Source organism: Bison bison, unplaced genomic scaffold (genome assembly GCF_000754665.1).
Source record: "Bison bison bison isolate TAMUID 2011002044 unplaced genomic scaffold, Bison_UMD1.0 scf7180017864144, whole genome shotgun sequence".
NCBI lineage: Eukaryota > Metazoa > Chordata > Mammalia > Artiodactyla > Bovidae > Bison > Bison bison.
Window position 1 is genome coordinate 2,305,761 of NW_011494716.1, and position 25,353 is coordinate 2,331,113.

Below are 25,353 nucleotides of genomic sequence, written 5' to 3' on the forward strand. Positions count from 1 at the left end.
GCGGTACAGTGAGGACCTGGAGACAGTGGCCCAGCTCCCGTCTACCCTGATGCTGGCGCCCACCGCCCTGTCCCTTCCATAGACAAAGACTGAAGGCTCTTAGAACCCCCAAACACACAGTAGGACTGCTGCTCTCAGACTTGTGAGGTCACCGCATAAGCTGCCCCCCTCATCCCCTGCTGACCTGGGCAGAGGGTGCAGGTGTCGCTCCAGCACACCGTGGTCTGGGTCTTCCTGGTTTGTCTCCAGGTCACCCCCCACCTTCTTTTACTTTCCTGGTTTCTGTGCTCCCTGGAGTCCTGTGTGGGGCCAGTGCAGTGACCCTGCAGGCCTCTCAGAGACAGCAGCCTGGCCTGGGGCCCGGGGCTCACCCAGCTCCGTGGTGAACAGCTGGCATGTCTCCGGGTTGCGGATGGTGAAGGCAACGTAGGCATCAGGAGCCCGCTGGTCCTTCCGGCAGGTGGAGAGCTTCCGCAGGACCCCAACCAGGGAGAGGACCGTTTCAGGACAATACAGCACGTCTGTGATGGAAACCCAGGTTACTGGAAGGGCTCCCCCAGGATGAGGGCTTCCATGCTGACACTTGGAGGTGAAGGCCCAGAAAGCAGTGGTTTAATTAGGTTTGTGCTCTTGGATGGTAAGACGACTACATTGGGTAAAAACAGAAAACGTTAGCAGGACAAAAAGGCTGCTGAAAGACACTACAACACGTGAAATATATCCAGGACTCACTGGCATTCCTTCACAAGAAATCCAGTCTTTGCCCGTGGCCTGTTTAGAAGATGCTTCATGAGGCAAACCTGACTCTGCCCCAGACTTCTGGTTTCCTTCCTGTGGGGACAGGGCCCCTCCCGCCCGCCAGCTGGGCCCGGGGGGGTATACCGCTTAGACTGCGTGCTCTGCTGCCCCCGGCCTGAGTCTCAGGGCCATGGCCGGGCCAGAGGGCAGCGCCAATGGCCAGACGGGCTGGGTGAGCTCTGCGGAGCAGGATGGGCCTGTTGGTGGCCAGGCCACACGCCACTTCTCTCATGCACCAGAAGTGGGTGGGCCCTGCTTGCGGGGCTCATTTCGTGGACTAGGACAGAGGCATACAGGCAGAGCCCTAGGCCTCAGAGACGCACAGATGGGGGGCCCCCAGAACCCCTTCCGTGACCCGCGGCCCGGCCCAGGGCACACAGAGGAGTTGGGATCAGGTCGTTGTCCGTGGTCCTGGAAAGGCGAGGCTGCCGCGGCCACTTGCACCCCATCTGAAGACAGGTGTAGGTGGGCCCTGGGGCTACTCTGGCTTTCTCTTTTTTGTTCTGGAAGAGACTGAGAGGCCTCCCTCAGGCTGCTGGAGAGGGATGTGAAGTCTGGCCGCTGGGCTGTGGCCTGGCTAAGACTGGTCCCGCTGGTCTGGTGCCCTGGGGCCTGTTCTGCTCATCGCACGCCTTGCTGGGCAGAGCTGGTTCCTCCATAGGAGGGACCATTTGCGTGGGAGGACACGTGGCCTCTGTCTCAGACGGGGCGGCTGCGGCCTCAGGGCCCCCAGGAGGCACGCCCCGTGCTGTGCCGTCACCCTGGAGGCCCACGCAACCCAGGTCCCGCCATTCCTCCCGCCAGGCAGTGTCCACTGCTGTGTCCCTGCTGAAAGCCAGGCGGTACCTGCGGCAAGGACGACGTCCGGCTGGAAGGCCGCGAGCTGCGGCGCCGTCACTGTGTCCCAGTCCAGCCGGGCCACCGTCACCCAGGGGCGCTCTGCCTCGGGGGTATGCGGTCCCAGGTGCTGCGCCCAGGCGTCGATGCTTGGCTCCAACGAGAAGCCGTTGAGAAGGACGTTCCCTCGCAGCTGCTCCAGGACGTGGCTGTGACAGTCGCTGAAGACGTACGCTCTGGGCCGGCATGTCTTACAAATGGCCAGGCCTGTGAGGCCGGCTCCGCTGCCAAGCTCTAAGACCATTCTGGAAGGTGAGGAGAAGGCGTTGTGTCCACAAGTGCCCGGCAGCAGACCCTCCTGGGGGCCTGGCCCTGTGCCCCCAGCTCACCTGTGAGCGAAGACCGCTGGGTTCTCCACGGCCCACTCGGCCAGGTAGAGCGCGGCGTTCCACGTGACCAGGCCTGTGGTCCCATGAGACACGATGGCCGTGCTCTCGCAGAGGGTGACCGAGTCACCTGAAGGCTGGGCGGAAACCAGGAGAGACAATTACTAATCCAGCAGCCAGGGCGGGCCTCGGGGGGCCTAGGGGGCCATGTAAGGAAGTAGGATTGGAGTCTAAATGTGATGGGAGCCACTGGCGGGTTCTGAGCAGGTGGGTGATACAACCCTTGTGTGCTCAGCGTGTCGGTGGACAGAAGAGGAAGTAGTGGGGCTTGAGGAGGACCCAAGCCAACAGGCATTTGCTGGAAAAGCCCAGGTGCCCACCTAGGAGGGAATCGGCCTGCTCTGGCAGTGGGGGCAGTGAGACTTCCGGGGCGAGGCCTGTAAGGCCACTAGAAACACTCAGGAATGTGTGATAAATGACAGAAAACAGCATTTCAGAAATAAAGGCTGCTCAAAGGAACGTAAGGATAAAAGTAAAACATAAAATCAGATAAACCCTTAAGTTGAATCGTTTAGTCATGTCTGACTCTTTGTGACCCCATGGATAGTAGCCCGCCAGGCTCCTCTGTCCATGGGATTCTCCAGGCAAGGGTACTGGAGTGGGCTGCTGTTCCTTTCTCCAGGAGATCCTTCCAACCCAGGGATCAAACCTGGGTCTCCCGTATTGTGGGCAGATTCTTTACTGTCTGAACCACCAGGGAAACTCTTAAGAGAGAACATGTAAAGGAGTGAAATTTTAAAAATTGAAAAGAAATTAAGAGATTGTCACGGGTTCAATCATTTCCTCCGCAAATTTGTATGGTGAAGTCCTAACCCCTGGCACCTCAGAATATGACCTTTTTTTGGAGATGGGGCCTTTTTTTTTTGGGCCACGCTGTGTGACTTGTGGGATCTTAAGTTCCTTGACTGGGGACTGAACTCTGGGCCCTTGGCAGTGAAAGCACAGAATCTTAACCACTCTTTATGGAGGGAATCAAGTTAAAATGAGGGCATAAGGGGACCATACTCCAATCTGACTGGGTCCTTGTAAGAAGAGGACATCAGGACACACACACACGGAGAAGATGGTCATCTGAGGCCAAGGAGACAGGCCTGGAGCACATCCCTCTCTTGCAGTCTCAGAATCAGCCTTGCCGACACCCCTGATTTTGGACTTACAGCTTTCAGATCAACATTCAAAAAACTAAGATCATGGCATCTGGTCCCATCACTTCATGGCAAATAGAAGGGGAAAAAGTGGAAGCAGTGACAGATTTTTCCTTGGGCCCAAAATCACTGAGAACAGTGACTGCAGCCATGAAATTAAAAGATGCTTGATCCCTGGAAGGAAAGCTATGACAAACCTAGACAGCATATTAAAAAGCAGAAACATCACTTTGCCAACAGAGGTCCCTATAGTCAAAGCTATGGTTTCTCCAATAGCTTTGAGTATACGGACCTTTGACTATATGGACATGAGGTCATGTACAGGTGTGAGAGTTGGACCATAAAGAAGGCTGAGCACTGAAGAATTGATGCTTCTGGATTGTGGTGCTGGAGAAGACTCTTGAGAGTCCCTTGGACTGCAAGATCAAACCAGTCAGTCCTAAAGGAAATCAACCCTGAATATTCATTGGAAGGACTGATGCTGAAGCTCCAATCCTTTGGCCACCTGATGGGAAGAGCTGACTCACGAGAAAAGACCCTGATGCTGGGAAAGACTGAAGGCAGGAGAAGGGGGTGACAGAGGAGATGGTTGGATGGCATCATTGACTCAGTGGACATGAGTTTGAGCAAACTGGGAGATAGTGCAGGACAGGGAAGCCTGGCGTGCTGCAGTTCCTGGGGTTGCAAAGAGTCAGACACGACTGAGCAACTGGACAACAACAAAGTGACGCGACCTGCAACGGACTGAAGCCCTAATGGAATGACAGGAGACCAGTTCACTCTCTTTAAAGGGGAAGGGACAAGTCTGTATCCGGCCTTTCCTCTGCAACCAAGTAAAGCCAATAGGAGGCATTTCCTTACAAAATCTATCCAGCCAATGAAAACAAAATGATTCAGAAAGTCACTTTTACATCCTCCAATGAATTAATGGGTCTAAGCTTTAGGCATCGTAAGTCCTACCACGAAGCGGATAAAAACAGATGATGAGCCTTCCGGGACCTATGCAGTGTTCTTGCTAAGGGATCAAACAGACAAGCGTCCCAGTGGGCCTCGGAATCCAGCCTCCAGTTTGTGGGGAACAGAGGACAAAGGAACAGGGTGAACAGCATCACGTGTGTGCAATGAAAGTCAGCCTGCACAGAGCTGTCCAGCCCAAACCGCCAGGAAGAGAAGGAGCTGGGGGAACCGTGGATGAAGGGAGGTTTTGAGCCAAACCTTGTTAATGGACAAGACTAAGTGCAGGCATTTAGAGCTGAGTGCATGTGGCAGTGAAAAGACCTCCGAGTGATGACTCTGAAAGGGAGGGAGGGCAGGCTGGGATGCAGGTGGGTCAGATGGGGGCCTTGTGGGCTGCCAAAGTCCTCGGCTAGACTGGCAGTTACAGCAATTTGATAATCTAATTCTTTGCGTGGTTTTTTGTATCTGTGTTTTATAATAAAAGGTTAAAGAACAAACAAAAAAACAAAAACTGTTGTGTGCAAAACGGACGTTTGTGGGGCAGGAAGCCAGATGACCAGTCACGAGGCCACAGCATTTATCAGGCTGGTGATGGTGGCAGTGGACAGCAGGGAGAGACTGCCGTCCTGCAACAGCAGTAGGAATGCATGCATGCTATGATGCTTCAGTCTGATTCTTTGTGACCCTAGGCACTGTAGCCCACCAGGCTCCTCTGTCCATGGGATTCTCCAGGCAAGAATACTGGAGTGGGTTGCCATGCCCTCCTCCAGGGGATCTTCCTGACCCAGGAATCGAATCTGTGTCTCTTATGTCCCCTGCACTGGCAGGCGCGTTCTTTACCACTAAGCCACCTGGGAAGCCCACATATATCTGTCAAATATTTATTGAGGTCTGAGCACCAGGTCACTGCTGTGCAATTCAGTGTGTTACCTAATTTAACCCTAGCCGCCCCGAAGAGAGGTGTTATCTGCAGAAGGGCTTGGTTTACAGGTGGGGAAACCGAGGCCCAGGAAGGTTAACTGACCTCATCTAAGACCACAGAGCAGAAGAGTCAGGGACTGAACCCCCATGAGGCTGACGGGACCCTGAATTAACTGTGTGTGTGGAGGGCGCGCGTCTCCTACCAGCAGATAGCTCCGGTGGCAGTGGGTGGGGTCCTCGGCCGTCAGGACCTCGGCCAGCGCCTGGTACAGCTCGTCCAACGGCTCTGTGTGGACAGCCTCGTGCTGGGGGTGGGCAGGGAGACAGCATTCGCAGGAGGCATAAGTCGACCCTTGTGATTCAAACCAAGGTTCCACCTCTTTGCTTTTATTCTGACTTGTAAAAACGGCTGGAGGATTTTCACCACATTTGGAGGTGAGATTTGGGATGTGATTGACTTAATATAGGTCACTTGGTGGGGGGAGCTGGGGGCACCTCCGAGATGGGTAGAGAGGGTGCAGGTAAGGTGCAGTGTAGGGCAGCAGGGAGCAGGTGGGGTTTCCCACACTCAGGGGCTGCCTGGTAGGACTGGGAAGGTTCCGTGGGGCGAGGGGAAGCAGGACCACAGAGGAGATGCTGCCACTGCTGCAGACCCCTGGAAGCAGACAGGAAGGACTCTGGCCTTTCCTTTCCTCCCGCCTCACCCACAGTGTCTCACTGATGGGGAGGCCCCTGCTCTACGGGGGTCTGCAGAACAGGAAAAGAGAACAGGATGGATCTGAGCTCCAACAGGCAAAGTCCACCCCTGAAGAGCCGGCTGGGTCCCAGATGCTTCCTGGTTACTGGGTGGACAGTGCCCATCACTGACCTTTCTGATGAGCTCGGAGAGAAAGCTCCGGGAATACTTCATTGATGGTGGGTGCTTCACGCACAGAGGGTGCTTCACGGTCTGTGAGAAGGAACACAGTGTGGGTTGCGGGTGAGACTTTGTCTTAAGTCTCCCATGGGCTTCAAGCGAATACAGGGAAAACCCCAGTTACCCAATCCCTGGATTTCTGGCCCTGGGTGATCCACATGCATCGGAAAGAGTTTTAGATATCAGCCCTTTCCTAAAAATATTTCTCCACTACAGTGGCACAAGATCAAACCAGTCAATCCTAAAGGAAATCAACCCCAAATATTCACTGAAAGGATTGACGTTGAAGCTGAAGCTCCAATACTTTGGCCACCTGATGCAAAGAGCTGGCTCATCAGAAAAGACCCTGATGTTGGGAAAGACTGAAGGCGGGAGGAGAAGGGGACGACAGAGGATGAGATGGCATCACTGACTAAATGAACATGAATTTAAGCAAACTCCGGGAGATACTGGAGGACAGAGAAGTCTGGCATGCTGCAGTCCATGCAGTTGCAAAGAGTTGGACACGACTCAGTGACTGAACAACATTGGCACAGTCCACGGCAGTGTTTCTAATGCCCTTTCTGGGCAGGAACATGGAGCATATGGATTCACGCTAACACTCTGCTATAGGCCGAATATCTGTGTCCACCCCAAATCAACATGTTGACTCCAACACCCAAGGCTATCAGGAGGGGCCTTTGGGGTGTGATTATAAGGGTAAAGCCTCCATAAGTGGAATTAGTGCCCTTATAGAAGAGACCTCAAGAGAGTTCCCTCTGCCCCGAGCCATGTGAGGACATGGTAAGAAGACAGCCCTCCATGAATGAGGATGTGGGCCCTCACAAGACAGTGAATCTGCTGGAGTCTTGATCTTGGACCTCCCAGCCTCCAGAACTGTGAGAGAGAAATTCCTGTTGTTTATAAGCCAAACAGTGTGTTGTGTTCTGTTATACTAAGACTAAGATATACCCCTTGGTATGTTCAAACCCCACCTCCGAAAAGCAGGGCCCCACCCACAACTAGAAAAAGACCCGGCGGGCAAGAAGTGCCTGCTTATTTTCCCTTTAAACGTAAAGAAGAAAGTCTCTGAGCAGTGATTAAAGGCTAGATGTACCTACAGCTGTCATCCCCATTTCCTCTGTGGACGGTTTTAAAAACATCGCCCAGATTCCCTCCTCTCATGCAGCATATTGTGTATTCTGATGTCTTTATCTAAGAAAACAAAAGAGCCCGAGTTGTCTGAGCTGGTCACGCCAGATGCAACGTCTTTCTTTTTAAAGGACACATGCTCACCCAGGGTGCTTCTGTTACCTCTTCACCGGGAAATCAGGCCAGCGATGCATTCCAGGGATTCTGTGATTCTTACCTTCTGCAAAATATCCAGCAGCAGCTCAGAGCCTGACGAGTCCCTTAGTTTCTCTTCTAGGCTCTATCCAAAGAGAGAGGCAGTAAGAGAAAGAAATCTCAAGGGCATTATCACAGCAACATTAAACATGCAAAAGGAATTGTTGGCAAAGTGCTAAGTGATCTCTCCCCAGGGACCTGGGGCCAAATGATGCAGAAGCCACAGACAGCTGAAAGCCTGACCTTGAGAAGTCCCGAGTTACACCTGGATGAGTCACAGAAAATGTCAGAAGACAGGCTGCTGGTTTGCATTAGCCATGGCAGCTTAGTCTCACCTGGGTCTCACAGATCAGCTCTGTGACTGAACTGGTTGGCCAGGAATTATGGGAGGAGCCATGGCCTTAACACCTGATGGACTCCCTGAGACCTCCCCGTGGCAGGCAGGCTGCTTTACTGTGCAGGTCCTAGCTCCTGTGTCATGTCCTTGGACAAAGTCACTTGCCCAGGGTCACACAGCTTGTGGGGGTCGGCCCAGGATTCAAAGCTGGCAGGCTGTCTCTCAGATCTGAGCTCTGACTTCTTTTGTAGTCAAACCAATGACAGCAATAGTCCTCACCGCATGGGTGCTGGGGGTGAGCCTACGCCAGCACTTACCATGGGCCTGATGAAGAGTAAGCACTGTAAACAATTACAGGCGATACGCATGGGGCCTCACAGATGCAATTACGAAGGTTTAAATTTTGGGTTAAAAAATGTACATATTCCTTTCTGACGGGAAATGATCTCCTAGGATGCCAAATGATTTATGTCAGTGAAAGAACAGATGACTGACCTCCCCTCTTAAGAAGGGGCAGACCTGGGGAGGACTCTGTGTCCAAACTGAGTCATCCCAGTGAGCTCACCGCACGTGAATTATGAAGGACGCAGTGTCATTAGAGCCCCTGCCTTGGCAGAATAAAGCTGCTACCCCGGCCCTGAGCCTGTGTGCAAATGGCAGGTCCCTAGGGCAGGGATGTGAGCTCTTCTGTCTTTTAGGGACTGTTTTGTACCTCCCTGCCTCTTCCATCAGCTGCCTCTGAGAGGACTTGTCCAAAGCTGCTGATACACATGAAAAGCTGGAGGCCCGAGAGGGCCCGTGACCTGGTCACTGAACTCAACACAGCGTGATCTCCCGCTGTCCTGAGCATGCTGGCTGTTTAAACGAGCAGCAGCAGCTGTTACCCAATGGTCAGGATAACAGGCTAAAAAATCTTTTTTTTTTTAAACCAACTGTCCATGACCCTAAAACACCCAAAGAAAAGGGGAGTTGGGAGGAAATCTCACATTCCTCCAATTCTGTCTGCAAAGGCGGTGAAGGGCGGCGAGGGTCCAGGGGAAGAGGCTGTTGAGGGCTGAGCGCAGGGTGGGCCCAAGGGCGCGCAGGGAGGGCCCAGGGGCGCACCGGTGGAGTGCCTGCCCCCTCGCCGCCAGCCCGCGCGGCCCCGGCGATCCCGGGGGACCGGACGTGCCGCTCGGACCAGCGAGGTAGCAGAGGCCATCACGTGGCAGGGAGGGCGGGTGTGTGACTCCGGAGCCCCGCTCACCGCGAACTCTCGGTGCTCCCCAACCCACCTTCCGCGCCCCTTGCCGCCCACCTGCCAGGGGAAGGAGCGCAGGGCGCGCGCCGCCAAGAAGCGGCGCTCGAAACCCCGCAGCAGGCGCGCGGCATCCGCTCTCTCCTCCGGCGCCATGGCAGGGCGGGGCCGCGGCGTTGCCCAGTAGACTGGGCGGGAGCAGGGCTGTGATTCGAGGCGGCCAGAGACGGGCGCACGGGGCCGGGGTGGGGCTCGGGGCGGGGTCAAGCGCCCCCGGGGCCCTGGGAGGCGGGGCGCAGAGCTCAGGAGGTGGGGCTTAAGGAAGGAATCTGTTCAGGAGGCGGTGCAGTTCAGCAGGTGGTTAGTGCCGTGGTGGGCGGGGCGTCGAGGGGAAGTTGGAGGCGGGCTCTGGGCCTTGGAGGTGGGGCCACGGCAGAAGGGGCGGGGCCATGGCTTCGGTGGGGCGGAGTCAGAATTTAGCGCCAAGTTTCGCTGGGCGGGGCAGCGAGGGCTCCGCGGGCGAGTGTTCAGTCAGGCCGAGGGCCAGGTAATGCTTCTCGTTGTTCCAGCACTTTTTCGACAGTCTTTTTGGCAAGGCCCCTACGTGCAGAAGCGTCGTCCCTTGAGCCCTATCCTAGCCCTCCCCGACTCCTCTGGGACTTCGGCCTCAAGCCCAGTCTCGGGTGCGAGGGTCGCCTCAGGGCCTGTGGTCTCAGGCCGGCGCTGCCCTTCCTCTCCTTGGCCAAGGGCGCTGAGGTAAAGTTGTTGGTTTGCACCTTTACCTCAGCCCTGCCCCGTACACGGAGGGCGAGGAGAGACCGAAGAGAACAGCAGGCCCCTCCAGGTTGGTGGGTGGCAGTTTTAATACGTGAGGGAGCTTGCTTAAGAGGCTTGTGTTGGGCACCCAAGGCCAATAGACCCCCACAGCCTCCTGACAGAACGCTAACAGTGCATGTGGAGGCCTTCACGGGTCCAGTCAGCCCGTGGTCCAGTGTCTCCTCAGCGCCTCGCTCTCTCAAGGCTGCATTCCTCAAACAGCTTCTACCGTGGGAACCATGGGCAGGCCGTACTTCTGAGAGCGGGAGAGGGATGAGGAGGCCCTGGTTGCCTGGGTGCGGCTAGGAGGTTCACCTCATTACCCAACCAGATTCGTTTGCCAGACGCTGAGATTTGAGGCAGAGAAGGGATTTATTCATGAGGCAGCCACTCGATACGAGGAAACAAACCTCAAATCTGCCTCCCTGTGGACGGGCAGGCGAGGGGCTGTGGGGTGTTTATGGGCTAAAGAAGCAGGGTGGTTTCACACCAAGGTGGGTGTGGAGTGAGATGATTGGAAATAAGTAAAAGGTGAGGTCATAGTTGTTTCATGCAAGGGCAACTAAACTATAGGCTTCTTCATGAGACCATTGGTCAGAAAACAGCAGGTTCTGATGGTGGAGTTTTTGACCCTCTGACGTCAAAGATCACCAAGCTCCCGCATGCCCAGTTGGAGGGTTGGTGGTCCTAATCAGTCTTAACTGGCCTGAATTAGACACAGCTGACTCCAACTTCCTGGAAAACAATTTGGGTGAACATCTTATTGTTTAGGCTTGGGGGGACGTGAAATCATTTGTAGCAACAAATAAAGTGAACTTGAACAGTGAAGGCAGGCTATAGGTGTGATGGGTTTAACCGTGATTACTCTGATTTCATTGATTTCTCCCAACACAGATAGGAACCCTTGCTCCCCCAGACCCCAATTAGGGTCTGTCTCTAACCCACAGAATCTTTAATTCACCAAATACTTTTTAAGCATAAACTATGTTCCTGGTAGGGCTTCCCTGGTGGTTCAGTAGTAAAGAATCTGCCTACAATGCAGGAGACCTGGGTTCGATTCCTGGGTTGGGAAGATCCCCTGGAGAAGGGGAGGGCAGCCCACTCCATTATTCTTGCCTGGAGAATTCCATGAACAGAAGAGCCTGGCAGGCTATAGTCCATGGTGTCGCAAAGAGTCAGACATGACTGAGCAACTAATACCTCACCTCATGTGCCTGGTACTATCAGGTGCTGAGGATGCAACAGTGAGAAGAACCAGGAGTGGTTCCCTGCCCTCCAGGGGCTCAGGGTTTCATGGGGGAAATAGGTATTGAACTAATTATCACACAAATAAATGTAGAAGCACCATGGCAATATATACAGTGCCAGTGAGCACATGGAACTATGAGGGCTTGCAGTGGGAGCTTTGACTTTGCAGGGAAAAGAATCCGGAAAGGAGTTAGAATGGTACACAGGTGGGGATGGGGAAGAAAAGAAAAAAAGTTACTTCCATTTGACCTTATTATGTCTTGAGTAAAAAGCAGGACAGTGAAAGGCGCTGGTGCTGCCCCTGGAGTTTGAACTGTGTTCAGAGTCTAATAAGTTTACCTTCATAAATCTCTTGAAATAACTATTTGGAAGCATCTTGGGAGCTAATTTGTTAAATATACTTGCACAATGCAGTTGATGGGGACAGATGAGTCTTATTACCCCTTTCAGATGAGAAACACTTGAGCCCTGCTCAGCTATGAGAACAAGAGAGGAAAATTAATTCTAATTGAATGCGTTTGTTCTCTTATACCTGTTCTTCTACAAGAACCATGTGAGCACAGGATCTGACAAAAATTGTCCTTTATTCCATCAACAGTTGATTGAAGTAAAGAGTGTGAACTGTGGTTATTGCTGTGTTTTTACAAGGAATTAAAGGTTTCTGGGTCTGAGATGTTGCATAAATCCTCTGAGTCACAGCATCCTGGGGTAGAAACATCTGATGTAAGATGATTGGATCTTGGTCCTGAAGGAACGATGTTAGAGCTCGGTCATGCGTACTGGCTCACTTGTGCTGTTTTGGTCAGCTCTCTGCCTGCAGTGGTGAGTGGAAACCATTGGGAATGGGTCAAACTCATGAATACCAAGCTTTCTATTAACACACATAATAGCTATTAATTACCTTTCCTCTGAGGAACCAAAGGGCATACAGGGTCAAACCAGAGTAAGTGATGCTGCATGATGTTATACTAAGATATTAATAAATCTAGGCTTGTCTAGCCTCCCTGACGCCATAGATGGGAGGCAGATTGCGGAAGACCCCTAAGTGGGCCACACCATTGACCTACACACAGACAATACCTTTATCTTTGTCTGTGGGCTCTTGGGAGGGACAAAGGTCATAGGTAACATTTCTCACACCTGAGCTTGGAAGGATCAAGGCACTGAAGGGATTTGTAATGGTCCATGGACCTCACAGATGTGGTGTGTTCAGGTGTTAGTGAAGATTAGGACTGCTATTTAACATAGAAAGTGAAAATTCCAGTGGTATTGATGTGGAGAGAAGCTTTAGGGTATATCTAAACAGTCCTTTCAGTGGCAGAAGATATGCATATATGCACACACTATAGTAAAGATTCAACTTCTGGATTTGAGACTTGCTTTAATAATGATGATGATGGTGATGGTGGATGATGAAAAACTAATACATTTTAACTATATGAAATGGTTACCTTTTAGAAATTATGCTGTGGGAATGGCCATTCAATCAGTACCTTGAGGTTTTTCCTTTCTTTCTTCTATGGCTAATGGTTTCTGCAGAAAAGGACCAATTGATTTCTTTCTAAAATGTTGCTTCAGGGTATAGAGACTTTTATAGGTCATGTTTCAACTTATAGGAAAATTTTATAGTTCAAATATAAATTACATTAAATGTGGGCTTTGTAATGGAGTTAAGGTTAAGTAAAGTTCTGACTTTCCTTAGGCTGTTTATGGTGTTCAGGAGGCCTCCATGCTGTTGAGACAGGAGCTCTTTGAAAGCAGAGGCATGGTCAGGATTGAGTGTCACATGGGATGTGAGAGGCTCAGTCTCCTGATGTAACTATGGAGATGTAGAAAGCAGTGTACCAGGGCCGTTGAGTGCTTTTGTTGATGGCAGGACCAGTTCAACCAGGGTTGAACTGTGTTCCCCTGAAAGGATGTGTTGGAAGTCATGACCCCTGGTACTTAGGAATGTGACCTCTTTTGGAAAGAGGGTCTCTGCATGTGTAATTAAGTTAGGAGGAGATCATACTGGAATACAGGTGGCTGTGAATTCCATGATTGGTGTCCTTTTAAGAGGAGAGAATTCCATGTGAAGACAGAGATTCAGAGAGAAGTTGGCTATGTGATGATGGACACAGAGATTGTGTCTACAAGCCAAGGAGTGCCAAGGATTGCTGGCAACCAAGAGGAGCTAGTAGAAGCCAGGAAGACTTCTCCCCTACACATTCCAGAGGGATCAAGTGAATACCTCGATCTTGGACTTCTAACCTCTAGTTCCACAAGACAACAAGTTTCTATTGTTGTAATCCACCCCAGTATGTGGTGCTTTGTTATGGCAATCCTGGGAAACGAATGAAACTGGAACATAGTTTTTGGTGCCAAGTGCAAAATGAAAATGGGGTCTTTGTTAAAAATCAGGATTTTTGAGATCAAACCAAGCTGGGGGCTCTTCTGAGTCTTGGTCCCTGTACCACTGCCCAGACTGCAAGTTCACAAAGATATCCCTGGTTGCTGGGTCCTCAAAGTGCTGGACCCTGACACACTCAGAAAGTGGTTGAAATGGATTATTACAATGTGCACTGATCAACCACAGAAAACTCTCAGACTACTCACGTCTTTTTCCGACAAAAGACTGTGAATGTCACACCAGCGACAAACAGAACCACAAGGACTCCTGTGACAACTGTGAGACTGATTGCTGTGTTTTGGAGAGCAGATGCCCTCTTCATCTCTGCTCCTGTTAATAAAAAATCAGATGGTTTTAAATGATCTGATTAAGAGGCTGCTCCTGGGTCTCTGGGAAGTTTCCTATCCAGGCACTGGTGAATATTAATTATGGAAATGAAATGTACATTTAACCCAAGAAAGTGCTCACTGTAGAGAAATCTCATAGGACAAGTCATTGAAAGCCGATTTACTAAATGACCTATTCGCCAAATGATCCATTTGCCTAATGACCACTTTGCCAAATGACCAATTTGCTAAAACCCAATTCGCTGAAAATCAGTTGGTAGGATGTCCTGCTTATCAATAACGGATGATCAAACACACCTCACCCCAGGCTCCCAGGATTACATATGGGGCAGGTGTAGGGGCCAAAGAGTTGTAGCAAAACTCTAAAACTTAAAAAGAAATTCTCAATAACTTAGAGAATTGCCATTCATTTAGTTTTCTGCAAACATCCTGTTTCTAGTAAATTCACATGAAGATTGTGGGTCTAGTTTCTAGTTGCTCAGTTGTGTTCCCAACTCTATGACCCCCATGGATTGTAGTCTGTGAGGCTTCTCTGTCCATGGTATTCTCCAGGCAAGAATACTGGAGTGGGTAACTATTTCTTTCTCCAGGGGATCTTCCCAACCCAGGGACCAAACCCAGGTCTCCCGCATTGTGGGCAGATTCTTTACCATCTGAGCCACCAGAGAAGATTGTGGGTAGTGGCTTGGCAGAAGGGAAGAGTGCAGGGAGCTGTTCCTTGTACTCCATTTCGAATGAGTGTGGTTGCTCTAAGCATCTGATAAATCACTGGGCACTAAGTCTCCCCACAGAAGAAATGCTGGCGAGTGTTTGTAAACAGCCAAATTCCCAGAGATGCTTCCTTTCTTTATATCACCGAGATTTAGTTTTTTGAAGTCTTAAGGATTCTCAGCCTCATTTACAGGAACCCCTGCCCCCATGTCTAGCCATGAGAAGAGCACTAAAGCTTTTTTCCTCTCCTGTGAGCAGCTTTTCTCTGGGTACCAGCATGCAGAGTTGCTGAAGGAAGGCCGCTTTTCAGAATCTACAAGGGGCATCTGGGGGGCAGACTCTACATGTTTTCTGAGGCTCAGAAGGATTATTGCCTGATTCCCTCTATGGAGAGCCTTCCTTTTTGCCCTGTAGGCACTGTATAAAATGTCACCAACACAGCAAGGGACTTCCTCCTTCATCTGCTACCTGTTCACAGCTGCTGCTGATAATCTTGTGCTGGGGGCACTGAAGCTGCCAGGAAACAGGATTGTTCTGCTTGATGTTTCCCCGATTCAGAAAACCCCTTTTTGAATCTTCTCTATCTCAGGACAGAACAAACCACACTACCAATCTCTTGGTGGTGGCTTTTGTGTCTCACCTGTGTGCTGGTCGTAAGTGTCTACCAGCATTTCCTGGGTGACTGCCAGGGAGCCATTGTGGGGCTCAGGGGTAACTCCCAGGAGCTTACACATGAGGGGGTAGATGTGGATGCTGTCAAAGGGCTCAGCCAGGTGATTCTTCTTGAAATCAGGCCCAAAAGCTCTGAATATGGTCTTCATATCCATGTAGACATTATCAAAACCATGATCTCCTTTGTTGAAATATAGTATAATTCGCTGAAAAATAATAACAACGAAACAGTCATTTAAGATTCCAGTCCTCTGACAGAAAATTGCCCCTTAGTTAATTCCATAGTTGTTAGATCCAGGAAATCTTTGAGCACTTAAATGACAAGGAAGGACACTGCTCTCTGCAGTGGCAGAAAGGAGCAGGCATGGAAGATCTTTAAGGAAGAGAATAAAGCTCATAACTTCCCTGGTGGCTCAGATGGTAAAGAAGCTGCCCACAATTTGGGATTCCTGGGTTCAGTCCCTGGGTCAGGGAGATACCCTGGAGTGGGAAATGGCAACCCACTCCAGTATTCTTGCCTGGAGAATTCTGTGGACAGAGGAGCCTGGTGTGTGGGGTCACAAGGAGTCAGACACTCCTGAGTGACTAACACTTTCTTTTTCAAAGAAAAGCACACCTGTTGGAAGCAGTAATAAGATAGTAATACTGACGGTCCTAATAGGCGCAAACATAGAGGGCTCACTGTGCACCAAGAAGTGTTCTGAATGTTTTATAAAGTGAAGGCTCTATCCTCATCACTGCCATTTTACAGATGAATAAACTACCCTGAGTCATGTAGTAGCCAATGTTGGAGCAGGTATTTGAACCCAGACTGGCTCTAGAGCTAGGAGCATTTATTTTCTTTTTCAAAAATATTTATTTATTTATTTGACTTCGCCACATCTTAGCTGTGGCACACTCCTAGTTGGGGCTTGTGGGGTTGAGGATTGAGTTTGGGCCCCTGCATCGGGAGCTCAGAGTCTTAGCCACTGAACCAACAGGAAAGTCCCCAGGTATGTTGTTTCTTATGGCACAAAATTGCATATTTTTTTTGGGGGGCGGGGGAGAGGAGGATTAAAGAGGAGGGTATCAGGATTGTAGGTAATTGTTTAATGAGTACTAGATAGATTTTTGTCTGACCCCTTTTCAAGGGACAAAGTAACATCAGTCACACCACAGCACTGTTTATATTTTCTTATTTTCTTAGGACCAACAGATACTCTGGCATGTCAGACATGTGATCTCTGTGTATTGAAAAGTTGGTCTCATAGTTGTCTTGATGCCTGTCTGCTCAGCTCAGGCTCCCTCACCTGGCTAAAGAAACCAGTCCGAAGGCATTTGAGGCCATGCTATGCTCTTGTGCTCAGTCACTCAGTTATGTCCAACTCTGCAACCCCATGGACTGTAGACCTCCAGGCTCCTCTGTCCATGGGATTTCCCAGGCAAGAATACTGGAGCAGGGTTGCCATTTCCTACTCCAGGGGATCTTCCCCGCCCAGGGATCAAATCCATGTCTTGTGTCTCCTGCATTGGCAGGTGGAATCTTTACCACTGCGCCACCTGGGAAGAACTTGATGCCATGGGGCAGCCTGTTAAGAACAGTTAAGTGATCCCAGTAATGGCCTCATGTTCTTTGCAAGCTCCTAAGAGCGCTGAAGAATTGATGCTTTTGAACTGTGATGTTGGAGAAGACTCTAGAGAATCCCTTGGACTGCAAGGAGATCCAACCAGTCCATTCTAAACGAGATCAGCCCTGGGTGTTCTTTGGAAGGAATGATGCTAAAGCTGAAACTCCAGTACTTTGGCCACCTCATGCGAAGAGTTGACTCACTGGAAAAGACTCTGATGCTGGGAGGGATTGGGAGCAGGAGGAAAAGGGGATGACAGAGGATGAGGTGGCTGGATGGCATCACCGACTCGATGGACATGAGTTTGAATGAACTCCGGGAGTTGGTGATGGACAGGGAGGCCTGGCGTGCTGCTATTCATGGGGTTGCAAAGAGTCGGACACGACTGAGTGACTGAACTGAACTGAACTGAATCCTAAGAGAGAAGAGTCACACCCACTCTGCTCTGCACATCAAGGCAGGCAGGTGGGTGGGAATATGAGCAGTGGACTCAATTAGAGCATTGAGACACAAAAGATTTTCTGTCTAACAGATAGTTTGCCAGAAGATTAAACTGATCACTGCATCCCATTCCTCAAACTATCTGGTTGGTCATGCTGGGAATAGGACTGTCCAATTAAATGTCTTATCATCCCTCTCAAACTGTGACATCATTAACCAGGTTTACAAAGGGGTCAGTGCTATGGAAACTTCTTGGCAGGGCCTTTGCTCCAGGCCACGTGGGGGCTTACAAAATACCAATTAAGTTTTGCATTTTACTGTAAATGTTTCCACCAATATTAAATAATAACCTTATGAGCTTTCCCAGACCTGTTATACTCTGGACTTTCAGCAACTGAAGAGTATACAGATTGCAAATGTAATTATGACATTTGGCTTCTGTTCATAGCCTTAGACAAGCATCCTTCAGGTTGTACCTGAGACAGTCTTCTGTCATGTGATATTGAAGCATCACTTAAACTTTGTTCTGTCATGAATTATTGGTTGGTAGTTTTGAAAAAATGGGATGCAGTGATCAGTTTAAGCTTCTGCCTGCCTTGATGCGCATGTCTTATGTATGTCTCACAATTAGCATTGATTTTGGTATTTTCTTCTTTAGGCTTCTTATTTTTTTCATAACAGCTGTGTTGAGATATAATTCATATACAATGCAATGTATCCATTTAAAGTATACGATTCAATGGTATCTAGTGTATTCACAGAGTTGTGAAACTATCATCACAGTCAATTTTAGAACGCTTCCATCACCCCAAAAAGAAAGCCTATACCCCTCAGCAGTTACTCCCCAATCTCCCTACAACTTCCCCTGGTCCTAGACAACCACCAATCTATGCTCCGTATCTATAAAATTGTGTATTCTAGACATTTCATTTAAATGGAATCATACAATATGTGGTCTCTGCTATCTGACTTCTTTCACTGAGCCTTATGCTCTCAAGGTTCATTCACATGATAACATGTTTCAGTACTTCATTTCCTTTTAATGGCTACATAGTATTCCACTGTATGGCTAGACCCTCTTTTGTTTATCCATTCATCAGCTGACGGGCATTTTGGTTGTTTTCACCTTTTGTTTATTAGGAATAATACTGCCATGGGCATCTGTGTATAAATTTTTATGTGATCAGGATTGCCTTTTTTCTTTTGACTATATGCAAATGGGAATGAGAAGGTTTTTTTGGGGGGAGGGAGGGGTGTTAATCTCTTGTTGATCCAACATATAGACTTGGGTTTGTACATCAGCCTTACATTTCTAATACCAAATCACTCCTCTCCAGCTTTGGTTTCTTCCTTATTACAAAGGGAAGATAAGAGAATCAACTTTTAGGGTTGTTAGGAAAACAAAAATAAAGTGTGTGTGTGTGTGTGCGCTCAGTTGCTCAGTTGTTTCTGACTCTTTATGACCCAATGGACTATAGCCTGCCAGGCTCCTCTGTCCATGGGATTCTCCAGGCAAGAATACTGAAGTAGGTTGCCCTTTCTTCCTCCAGGGGATCTTCCCGACTCAGGGATCAAACCCACATCTCCTATAATTCCTGCATTGAGGTAGATCATTGAGCAACCAGGGAAGCCCAAACATGAAATAACTCATGTTAAATTTTTAACACAGCCCTAGACACAACCTTGGTCAGAGATATATGTCATTATTGTTGCATAATGGTAAGATGGAGCAGGGTAGGTAGGGTGGGATGCGGGGAGGTGGGGAACACTCAGAAAATAGTGGGCTACTACTAACTCATCATGCATGCACTTATGTTTTAATTTTTTTCAGAACAGTCCTTCCCTACTGGCTGCCTTCCAGATCCAAGATGGACTCTATTTTAGAATCCACTCACCCCACTGATGCTATAACCAGGGTCGGCGTACATCACGATTGGCAGGACCCGCTCGTGTTTGGCAAAATGGAAGCGTTCTGGAAATTCCTCCTTCTTATAGACATTGAGGTGAGGATGAGCGTTCTTCAGCGCTTGGTAAACAGCTTCCTCTTGCCCTGGTTTGGGCAGAAGCATCCCAAAGCCGCCGTAGTCCACGATGTCAAACTGGACCAAGTCCTTGAAGCTGATGTAGTTTCTCAGGAGGATCTCGGTGATGTTGGGTTTCTTTTTCATGGTGGTCATGCCGTGGTCTGACGTGATGATGACATTGAGGTGCTCAGTCAAGCTGTGCCTCCCAATGGCTTCCAGCAGGTACCCGATGGTTCTGTCGATTTGCTGAATCATTGCCCTCCTATTCTCTGTGTCAGGTCCGTAGAGGTGTCCCACGCTATCTGGCTCTCCATAGTACAGGGTCACGAAGTCAAAATCTTCCTTGGTGAACCAGTTCATGACGATGTCGATGTTCTGTCTCCACTCTGTCTCGTTGCCATTTGGGTGGGTGTGCGACTCCACCAGGGACCGCTGGACAGCCTCCCCTTGGTACTTGGCGCCTCCCCCGGGATAGTGGAATGACGCTGTTTTCCTCCCCTGCGAGTGCAAGAATAAAAGCCTGTTAGAGCTGTTTCTTCTGTCTTTCTCATCATATACAAAGCCCAACATGTTGGCAGCCCTGCCCCAGTCCAGAAACATGCATAGAAAACACGTGGGCTTTGGAGGCAGATGGGATTGGGCTTCATTCCTGACATCACCAGGATCTCCTGGAATCTAAAACACCGATAATTGGAAGACGTGCCTTTATTGGAGAAGGCAATGGCACCTCACTCCAGTACTCTTACCTGGAAAATCCCATGGACGGAGGAGCCTGGTGGGCTGCAGTCCATGGGGTCGCTAAGAGTCGGACACGACTGAGCGACTTCACTTTCACTTTTCACTTTCATGCCTTGGAGAAGGAAATGGCAACCATCTCCAGTGTTCTTGCCTGGAGAATCCCAGGGACGGGGGAGCCTGGTGGGCTGCCGTCTATGGGGTCGCATAGAGTTGGACACGACTGAAGCCACTTAGCAGCAGCAGTGAAGAAAAATGCTGCCAGTGAAACCGCTGACACTTCAGTGACTGGAAGATGTGTTCCAATTTGGGATGGCAAAATAAAAAATAAAAAGTTCCTTGGATTGGAGGAGAAATGGTACTTTCTAAACTGGCGGTGGTGAGTGAGTTCTTTAGTCTCGGAGTGCTTCAGTGTTTCTACCTGTAAAATGCCAAGAAGCTGATGGGACTTTTTTGAGGATTAATCCAGATAGCTTTAAGATCAAGTGTTGGGCATTGTGTTTTGGCCCTTGGCAGGCACTCTTTTCATTGCCTCTAGACCTAACAAGCCACCACAAGCCTTCCCCAGTGTGTCCAGTGTGTGCAGTGGGCAGTTAATATATTTGCCTGCCCAGTGCCCACTCCACCATCTGCAGGTTTGGAGCATCTGACATCCCCTGGAGGCTCTCCTCCTTGCTCTTGCTCCATGCCTGGTTTGGGGTGTGTTGGTCCCACATCAGGCTCCAGAGGTGGGGTGTGGCTCTGGGCTGGCCAGTCAGGGGACACTGTGTCCCCTGGCCACAGCAGTTGGTTGAGCCTTGGGCCCATGTCCCAGCCAGAGCCAACGAGATGAGATCTGCGGACTCCCTCTGGGGCTGTTAGAGATGAAAGAATTTGCCTAGCTGTTCCCATCTCTAATGTTTATAGACTCTGGGGTATTTGCAAAAGCGAAGGCTGTCATCTTATTCCCTGTGCAGATGTCTGCTTGATGCCGGACCCAGAGGCAGACAACAGAGCAGTTAAAGGTGTGCTTATTGCTGGGTTGCCTGGGTTTATCTTTTCTCTTTCATTTGGATGTGTGTTGCCAAAACGCTCTCCACCTCTGTCTCCTCATCTGTAAAGTGGGGATGTTAATGCCACCTCGTGGGGTGGTTGCAGGGACTAAATGCACGTGGAGCACATTGGTAAACATTCAGTGAGCTCAGCTTTTGTCTTTCCTGGAGAGGAACAAAGAGCATTGGGCCCAACCGCACTATCAGGTAGAGGGGTGATGATTATTTCCTCCAGTTTCTGTCTCTTGAGGGGCATTGAAGGTGGAACTGAAATGTGCCTGTAGACCCCCGGGTTGGAGTCTGCAGAAGGAAGCTGAGATTGGAGGCTCTGGTCATGGAAGGAATGGCTGCAGCAGGGAGCATGGGATTCCTCACGTCCGAGGAAGGTGGTGGGTCATCCATGAAATTCTGCTGAATCTTGCAAGGCCTGACCAGAGCCTGGGGTTGCTGCTTGACCTGAAACTGTTGTCAGTGGCCCAGCCACCTTCAACCTCTCTGTCACACTGCGGGAAACCAGGCAAGGCACTAGATTACAGCCGACAGAAGAGCCCTGGCCTCCTTAAAAGCCTCCTTAAAAGCCGTCATGGGAGGAACTGCTTGTCTCTTCCCTCTCCTTGTCTCCAGTGGGTAAACTGGGGAAAGAGGGGTGGGGTGGGGGCTCGAGAGAGTGGACCATGGGTCACGCTCCTTCTTTCCCAGGCATCTGGGGCCACCAGAGAGTCTGTGGTGGGGTAGGGAGCGTGCTGGGGATCAGAGCTTTGACTCAGATCTGAGATGAAGGTTTTACCATGAGCAGAACTGAGTCTTCAGACTGAAAATGAGGCTGTGTTAGCAACACAAGTAATTTCAAAGTCATGAAAATATTAAGCGATAATACTCCTCAGCAGAAAGGTGTTTTTTTTTGGATAAAGCCTGGTAAAATTGTTAGGAAAATAAAATAATTTTATGTACACTCACCAACGAGTTAACAGTAAGATGGACCCATATCACTAAATATGTTGTTGTAAAGCAGCTCCTTGACCAGGACTGGGCACATACTAGGCACTTGATAAATTTCTGGTTCCATAAATGGCTGACCTGCTTATTTGGGGAGCAACTACTTTTCTTCATCCTGGCTGTTAACTTGAGGGCTGTTCTGTGACTCTTCTTGTATTACCCAAGATTTGGATATTCTGAAAAACTCTCTACAGTTCAATGGCTTTAGTAGAGCCAAGAGAGGGTACTGGTGTAATGGTGTCAATTTGGTATAGGGAATAAATTATGGGATGAACTGTGGGGTATTAGCACCTGGGTCATGGCTATGTGGCATACGACTGGGTATAAAAGTATAATCAAGTGTAATGCCAAACTTACCATGTACCATTTGAGAGAAAGAGGCAGGTAAGCTATTTGGAAGTTGTAGGGGATGCTGTTGGGGCCCCATCCAGATCCCCTTATTGGGCTTGTGCACCCACATCCATTTCTGTGGGGGTGCTGCTAATGTCTCACTGTTCCTCCATGTTTTGGAAAAATCCCGTTGCCAAGTGGCCAGACCTGCCTCACCTGAGTAGGTAGCCTATACTGGTCTTTTATCCTCAGCAGCCCACGGCTAGTGACCAGCAGCAGGACATAAAGCCAGCTCCCTGGCTTCAGGGTGGGATAACATGGGGTGCAATTCATGTTCCTGTGCTCCTGGGGGATCAGGCTGAAGCTGGTGTCCAGCAGAGGGCACATCTCACTTAGCTTATTCTCCTGCCACGTCAGTTTTCCTTACTCCCGTCTCCTGAGAGCTCTCTCTCCATATGTTACATGCACTGCGTCCCTGCCTCAGGCTCTGGTTTTAGGAAGCTTGACCCAAGACAGAAGTCCTAACACTAAACGCTTTGCACAGTTCCAGAAGTTCTTCTGTCCATAGCTGTAGGTGAAATATTGTCCCTTCTGCCCTCCAGAGTTCATTTCCTATTTTGGGATCCGGTTTTATGTTCTCTAAAGCACTTTCCCCAACCTGAAATTACCTTAATTTGCTTGCTTTGAAAACTATCTAATTCCCTCCTCTAGAAAGTGTGGCTGTTTTTGTTGAATGCATTTTTCCTGGGACCTAGGACAGGCCTAGCTCAGACTTAAGTGCTGACTGCTGATTAAGTGCATGCTGCATGAATGCATGAATCACATCTCCTTTTAGGGGCAGAAAACCTACCTTCTTCTCTCTTGATTAACTTATGGAAATAGTTTCATAAATGCTTTCTCTTTTGGGTTCTAGTGTCTTATTTGTAACCTCTACAGGTAACACATTTTCCTTTCTGATAATAGAATTTCTATGGTTGCTTTAACTTGCAAATCCTCTAATATTTATTTATTGCATTTCTGATTGGCATTAGACATAATTCTTAGTTTTTAGCGATGGTAGTTTGTTTAACTCTAAGTGTAAATTGACTTTGCTCTCAAGTATGGATTGATTGGAAGGATGAAACTTCCAACATTTTGTAGAACACAGTTTGGCTATTTTATTATTTAGAATAAGCTGACATTGACATTGTGAGGGACTTAGGCAGCACTGCATATTAGTTAAGTTCCTAGGTATTTGCCTGTTAAATCTCAGATGTTCCCGACTTAAAATTGTTTTCTCGTGCTATATTCTTTTTCTTTTTTTTTTTCTCGTGCTATATTCTTAACACATATTCTTTCTTTAAAGGTATCCAAGCTGTGGTCTTAGGAAGCTATGGTTTTTCTCGCTTGGTCCCATAGAAATTTTAGGATTTATGATGCTTTGTGAAATGAGCTCCAGAGAGAAATATATATGTGAGCATGTGTATACACACACATACATACACACACACTTGACTCTGTTTATTTGGGATCTACGATAATCAAAAGTGCTATTTTCAACAAATACTTCTGAGAAACAATCTGAGCACTTAATTGGATGCAAAAGAGTGGGTATTTACTATTCTACCCTTTAATTAGCATAATCAGTGTTTCCAGAAGCAATAGCAATTGGAAAATCACTAGTTTTATTAGGTGCATTATTCTTCCTTAGTGTACTATTGCATCAGTGTGGCTATTACTCTTAAGCTGCTGCTTTAAAACAAGAGTTGATACTTCTTAGGGCAAAGCCTGAGTGTTGGCTTTTGTATAGAATCTACAGAACTCTTCGGGGCTTCCCTGGTGGCTCAGACAGTAAAGAATCTGCCTGCAATGCAGGAGATCTGGGTTCGATCCCTGGGTCGGGAAGATCCCCTGGAAAAGGAAATGGCTACCCACTCCAGTATTCTTGTCTAGAGAATTCTATGAACAGAGGAACCTGGCAGACTATAGGCCATAGGGTCACAAAGAGTTGGACGAGACTGAGCAACAAACACTTAACAGAACTCTTCAGAACCAATCATTAGTGAAAGAGTTTCAGTTTGGTTTTGTGTTTTGTCTTGTCTCTTCTTTTAGTGGACGGAATTAATGTCACCAAGATGTATAGGTTTTATAAAGGCCCCTGAAGTGTTCATCCCATTGTACTTTGGTGGATAGTATGTTTAGTGGTTTAGGGAAAGGAGTTAGTTACACATTCTCGGGAATGACTGAGTGGAAAGAGATGGACTCCATGTATTGGGCTGGCCAGAAAATTTGGGTTTTTCTGTAATAGCTTATGGAAAAACCCAAACAAAGTTTTTGACCAATCCAATATTTGAAACCATAAGTTGGTTCTGAGTGTTTTCATCGTTCTTCTGTGTTCTGGAGGCGTCACTGAACAGAAGGAATAGAGAGGGCCAAGAGTCTGTGTTTTAACCCTCCCACGCCCTTTTGGAGGTCGGAGTATTATTCTTAGAACCTTTATGATGTGTGATGGAGACACAATTTGTACCAGTACTGGGATGCATTATGTTGCTATTAATGCTCTTCTAAGCAAAAACTGCTGGCACCCTCTTTCTCACAGCTTTTCCAAGTTTGGAAGCTTTTGTCTAGGAGATCTGGCTGACACTGAGAACCTTAGCTGCCCTCCCCACCGTCTCTCCAAATCCCCTCCTGGTGGCAGCCTACCGCGGTCCTGTTACAGACTCTTGGCAGACATGAGTATCTCACCCACACCATTTCACATCTTAATACTCTCTCTGTCTCTTCCATAAGAGGAGAAACATGCCCCTAGGTTTTCATGGCTTCCCAGGTGGTACAGTGGTAAAGAACCCACCTGCAATGCAGGAGACCCGGGTTCCATCCCTGGGTCAGGAAGATCCCCTGGAGAAGGGAAGGGCAACCCACTCCAGTATTCTTGCCTGGAGAATCCCATGGACAGAGGAGCCTGGTGGACTACAGCCATGGGGTTGCAAAGAGTCGGACACAGCTGAGTAACTAACACTTTCACCTTCCTGGGTCTCACAGCCATAGCTGCCTGCCTTTCTCTGAGAATTAGGACTTCTGAACTTGGTGAAATACCTTAGTCATTG

At 48.9% G+C, this 25,353-nt stretch overlaps 2 protein-coding genes across 3 annotated transcripts in view; both read right to left on the reverse strand.

Moving 5' to 3' along the window:
* The window catches only part of EEF2KMT (eukaryotic elongation factor 2 lysine methyltransferase), a 10,968-nt gene extending 1,834 nt beyond the window's left edge, over positions 1 to 9,134 (reverse strand). Inside the window, exons 1-7 of one of the 2 annotated variants that reach the window (XM_010840437.1) lie at positions 8,981 to 9,134; positions 7,369 to 7,431; positions 5,973 to 6,053; positions 5,308 to 5,409; positions 2,025 to 2,158; positions 1,645 to 1,940; positions 372 to 521 (exon numbers count right to left, since the gene is read on the reverse strand). In XM_010840437.1, coding sequence (XP_010838739.1) covers positions 372 to 521; positions 1,645 to 1,940; positions 2,025 to 2,158; positions 5,308 to 5,409; positions 5,973 to 6,053; positions 7,369 to 7,431; positions 8,981 to 9,076 — 922 coding nt within the window. In that variant the 5' untranslated portion in view covers positions 9,077 to 9,134. The remainder of the gene's footprint in view (positions 1 to 371; positions 522 to 1,644; positions 1,941 to 2,024; positions 2,159 to 5,307; positions 5,410 to 5,972; positions 6,054 to 7,368; positions 7,432 to 8,980) is intronic. The other variant, XM_010840438.1, reaches the window with a different exon arrangement.
* A 255-nt stretch (positions 9,135 to 9,389) lies between these two features.
* LOC104988996 (ectonucleotide pyrophosphatase/phosphodiesterase family member 7-like) overlaps positions 9,390 to 25,353 on the reverse strand; it is a 38,403-nt gene continuing 22,439 nt past the window's right edge. The window contains exons 3-5 of the mRNA XM_010840500.1: positions 19,047 to 19,673; positions 15,072 to 15,309; positions 9,390 to 9,520 (exon numbers count right to left, since the gene is read on the reverse strand). Of these exons, the coding sequence (XP_010838802.1) occupies positions 9,390 to 9,520; positions 15,072 to 15,309; positions 19,047 to 19,673 (996 nt within the window). The remainder of the gene's footprint in view (positions 9,521 to 15,071; positions 15,310 to 19,046; positions 19,674 to 25,353) is intronic.